The 5,176-nt window shown below is 47.3% G+C and overlaps 1 protein-coding gene across 1 annotated transcript; it reads right to left on the bottom strand.

The window, feature by feature from the left end:
• Positions 1–3,200: 3,200 nt before the first annotated feature.
• On the bottom strand, positions 3,201–4,550 carry LOC104401419 (zinc finger protein 70-like). The gene is made up of 2 exons (XM_010018672.1): positions 4,499–4,550; positions 3,201–4,120 (listed from the first exon to the last, which is right to left on the bottom strand). Exons 1-2 carry the CDS (start codon positions 4,548–4,550, stop codon positions 3,201–3,203), a joined length of 972 nt encoding a protein of 323 aa, XP_010016974.1.
• Positions 4,551–5,176: the final 626 nt, after the last annotated feature.

Raw genomic sequence — 5,176 nt, forward strand, 5'->3', positions numbered from 1 at the left:
CACAGACAAGTGGTCAGGACTTCTGAGAAAGTAAAACTATTAAAATCAAAATGTCACAGCCTGCCCGCATCCCGGTGCAGCCCATTTATAGAGACCACACTGTGCAGCCCCGCAGCCAGAACCCACTGAGGCACTTTGGAACCTGCATCTCTGCTGAACTGAGTTGCCAAGACCAGGAGGAGAGCACCTGGTCCCACACACAAACAGGCCTTCATCTGACAACCAGTGACAGAACTTGCCTGGGTAGCAGACTTGGAGCCTAAGGTATGTTTCAGGTAGCACCAAGGGAGTGAGATGTTCGTTTGTTGGTGGTGTTTTGTTTATTATTTTTTGTTATAACAGAAATATATATTCATAAATAGTAATTTTCATCTTCACTTATCAGGAGAGATCTGAGACTTCCTTCTGTTCAGACCAGCCTGGTGCCTGAGTGGAAAATTTCACTGCCCAGTTTCAGTGAGGTGCAACTTAGGCTGTTTCTTATGAATAGTTGTAAAAGGCAAGTTACTGCCACAGGGCTCAGTAATAAAGAGGTCTCCATGGACAGCCTGTCATCCTGATGAGACACACTTCTTAATTAAGCAAATATACTGCATTGTAGCTGAAACAATTCCTAAGTGTCCCAACTTTCCTCATCAGATAACTGAGTCTGGAGCTACAGAGCTCCCAACAACAAGGGGTTTTGAAGGATTTCAAATTAATTCCAAGTCTAAAAGTTCAATGCTCAAGCATGTGCAGCATGCATTTCAAACTGTGTTTGAAGAGCAGTAGCTGAGTTTTGTACTACTGCAAAGACCTTCGAAAGGAAGAGAATGGGTACTGTCCCAGTATGTCTGGAAAGACCAGAGATCCATGTTCTTCTGGATTTGGCGCAACTTGCAGGCACATCAATTCAGAAGCAGCCCTTGCAGCTGATCTTGACTGATTTCCTGTTTGAGTACCTCAATGACACTGATTGGTGATTAATGGGAAAACCAGAAAGAAGCCATGGTCAAAATATTGGGCAAACTGTTTAAGCTAGTGAGGGAGGACACTGGTTTTTGCAAAGCAGCTGGTAGTGAGAGCCTGGAGGAGAAAAGGAAAACAGCTGCCTGCAGAGAACTAAATTCAAGCACAGGAACAAAGCGAAGGGCAACAGGCTGGCGTGCTTCAGCACATGAAGTGTCAAGACGGAAATGGTGTATGAATATTGCTCACCTCACTCAGCTGATCGGTACCCTTAGGCTATGCCTACACCAGCGCATAATACAAGCCCCAAGGAGTTAACTTGGGTGCTCAGTTCCTGATCATCTGCTCTGCAAAACATATTAGTGTACCATATTCTATGGTAAAATCATTTGCAACAGTCCATTCAGTTACTCTGACTGCTCCTGAAGGACCACCGGTTGAACGATGCTGGCCACCAGGGCCTGCAAGAGCTACGTGTCTAGTGGGCTGCTTGTGAGGCTGTGGTCTAGTTTGGATGAATGCAGTTTAAAACGAACTCTCCAAAGCCTGCCATTTAAAAAAAGTGGATCATCTTATAGATCTGACCTAGGGCACAGCTGTGTCAACAGTCACTCAGCACAGTTGTATTAATTCAGGCTCTAGGGGAGAAGGTGGGAGTAGAGTGAGAGCAAATGACTTAAACCAGACATACTGCCAATGGAGCATGAAGCTGTGCCCTCTGTGACAGCAGCTGGTGGCTAAGGGAGGTATGGATGTATCCACATTACTCAGCCAGTCATTCCAGTCACATTCCTTCTGTTCACAGCTTGCTTGAAGGAATCTTGTGCTCTTTGAGCTGGCGTTCTCTTTGCCCTTAGCGCTATCTCCCATCTGGGAGCTCACCTCCATGTGAAAGCTCACTGTTAGCAATAGGCCTATATGCAATGCCAAAAAGAAGAACTCCACAGCACAACAGATTTGATCTCTTAATTTTCTTGCCTAAAGCACACTGTAATTTCTTCTGTTTGGCTCTGTGGGTGGAACAGGCATTTCAGCATACAGTGCCACGTTCATTACACGGAGTTCTTCCGCGCTAGATAAATTAACATCTTTATTATTACTGCCAGCTCTCTCCTCCCCCATACCAAGCGGTCGCCTAAGTGAGGATTTCTTTTAAGGACAGACTCCCAGCAGTAGTATTCTTCTCCAAGTGAAGATGATCTCTTCAGAGGCCAGTTCCTTTTGCTTTCTCAGAATCCTGCGTCCCCAGATTTCTTAGAAAGTCATTATCTGAAGATGTCAAAACCACTAGCAAAAATATCCCATGAATTCTAGAAATCAGTGTCATAATCAGTAACAACACAAAACCATAGTGTTTGAGTTAAAAAGTTTTATGCAGGAAAAAATGTTTAACATTTAATATAAAATCAAAGTTTGACATAGCTTATTTTTCAAATGTCACCCTTCTTCTGTTCTTTGACTGACAGTTAGAACACCACAGTTAAAAAAGTCATCCTAAATACTTTTAAAAGCCTTATAAAAACTTTCATAAAGTGCCACCCACAAAAGCACCTAAACAAGAATCTGAGAGAAATACCCATTAGGTTGTTAATTTACTTAATTGCTGCTGAGGAGTAAGCTGTCATTTGTGGAACTGTCAATTTAACAACCATACAACCCAGCAAAAATACCGCTCCACAGACAACACCCCAAGAAAGCACATGTATGCAGAGGTACCCAGCACAGTCGTGTGGGGCTTTAAAATAAATAGGTACTAACATCACCCAAAACCAAGACTACTGGCAAGCGGGAAATGTGGATTCTAAGGGGAGTGATCATCCCAGGCTGTGGCCTTACCATGTGGTAAAACCCAGGCAGCTTGTAGAGCAAACAGGTACAGATTTTAGCTGTTTTTTTACTGGGATAAAAATCATTCCTTGCTAGAAATAACAGAGAAAGGCACTGATCCTATGCTCTCCTCTCTGGCCTTGAATGTACCGTACCATATAAGCACCTTTCCTTTCCCTATCCCCAAAACAGGGGCTCAGAACAACCACCGCACCACAGTGAACACAGTTTGTCTTGCAGCAGCCTCCCTCTGCTCAAGTACCCGGGCAGTGCCCACAGAGTTATCCAGAACACAAGGAGACAAGGCTCTGAGGGCTCCCTCCCGCAAAACTCATGTCCCATGTGAGGTGTCCAGGGAGCAGCTGCACATCTTCCTAACATCAGGTAGCTGCCTGTGGTCCACACAGCCTTCTCTACTCCAACAGCTAGTCTGTATGGTGCTTCTGGTGGCGCACCAGCTGGGGCTGGAAACGAAAGCTCTCCCCACATTGGGCGCAGCGGTACGGCTGCTCCCCAGTGTGGATACGGGTATGCTTGATGAGGTTGGAGTTGCCACTGAAACCCCGGCCACACTGGCTGCATTTGTAAGGCTTCTCACCAGTGTGAGTACGAGTGTGGTTAATGAGGTCAGAGCTCTGCCCAAAACATTTGCCACACTGCCCACAGGCGTAAGGCCGGATGCCGTCATGGGTTCGCTGGTGCTGAAGGAGGTGGGAGTGTTGGCTGAAGCTTTTCCCGCAGGCTGGGCACTTGTAGGGCCGCTCTCCTGTGTGCATGCGCTGGTGCTTGATGCAGGTGGAGCTGTCGCTGAAGATCTTGCCACACTCACTGCACATGTAGGGCTTGAGCCCCGTGTGGATACGCTGGTGCTTGAGGAGGTTGGAGCTCTGGCTGAAGCTCTTCCCACACTCAGCACAGGTGTAGGGTTTCTGGCCCGTGTGGACCCGCTGGTGCTGGATGAGATGGGAGCTCTGGCTGAAGCCCTTGCCACACTCCCTGCACAGGAACGGGCGCTCCCCAGTGTGCATTCGCTGGTGCTGGATGAGGTGGATGCTCCGACTGAAGCCCTTGCCACACTCAGAGCAGATGGTGGGCCGCCCTGCACAAGGAGTGCGCTGTGAGGCTGCTGATGTCCTTCTGTCCCGTCTTTTTACGAGGCTGATATCAGAACAAGGCAGCTTAGTCACCCCTTCTTCCTCACAGCCACCTTGCTGAGCCCCTGAGGAACCGCACCGACTTCCATGGCTGTTCCCCAGCTGTTCCTCTCCTCCTCTGGATCCCGCTGCCAACACATCCTGCAGATCTGTGCTTGCAAGGTGATCTGGAAGGGGACCTAGCTCATCATCTGGAAAAAAAAGTATAACTCCGTGATTCTCGGTGGGAAGTGGCACAGCAGAGAACGGGCAAGCTGTTATCCTAGGGAGCCTGGTCTGCACTGTGTAGGAGGAGCAGTAAAGGGAAAACTGACATGCCACAAACAGCAGAGCGAAAGGCTATGCTACAGGTGTCTCCTTGCCCCCAAGAAATCTTCACATTTTGTCTTCCTAATGCTCTGTCTTCCTATACATACTCTTAACAGCAGGCTGCCAAAGGCTGGCTGCCTGCCCTGAGGGGAAAAGAGCAGGTCTCAATATGAGCTGCATGAAATAAAATGGCTGCTGAAGCAGCTCAAAGAGCATTTTGCATATTCTGTGCTTATGATCTTATCTAACTTATTCCTCACCCATGTGTGTCTCCTCTGAGGCCTCATGATCTTGTTCTTCTCCTTGGTCCATCTGTGCAGTTACGTCAGGTTCAGCAATCAGGAATCCTTACAAAAGCAAACAAAAGCAATCTTAGTTGAATACTCAGCAAGAGCTTTTCACGTGTCTGGAAATCTACTGCCCCTGCTGAATATGGGGAGCAAGCAGAGTGGTTGCCTGCAAGAATGAAGTCAACTGAGCAACAAACGTTTATGGACATTCTGTACACTACTGAGGTACCTGGTGTCAGAGACTTGCCTTAGAGGAGATTCAAGGTTGCCCCTCTTACAATAAATGTTAGGACACAGACCAGACGTGCTGGACTCAGAACTGGTTGACAGCACTGCTAGATACTGGTGTGAGCAACAAGCAAAACCCAGCCAAGCCATACTTACAGTTCTTTAATGACAGCCAAAAGACTCATTACTCTCCTAAGATTATTTTGAATGGAAGATGTTTCTTTAGTCACCAGAACCTGATTCTCTTACTTGCCACCTCACCTCTTCCTTCTCTTTCAAGACTCTCAGGCTGAGGCAGCAAAACCAACAAAACGTGATGGCAATATGATGTCTTGTCTACTCTAGCTGGATTCTGTTAGTTCCCAGCCTGGCATCCCTACTGAGCTCCAACAACCGCCCTGAATGCAACTGTTGGGCAGG

The sequence above is a fragment of the Nestor notabilis genome, unplaced genomic scaffold, assembly GCF_000696875.1.
Source record: "Nestor notabilis isolate BGI_N333 unplaced genomic scaffold, ASM69687v1 scaffold17537, whole genome shotgun sequence".
NCBI classification, from domain to species: Eukaryota; Metazoa; Chordata; class Aves; order Psittaciformes; family Psittacidae; genus Nestor; species Nestor notabilis.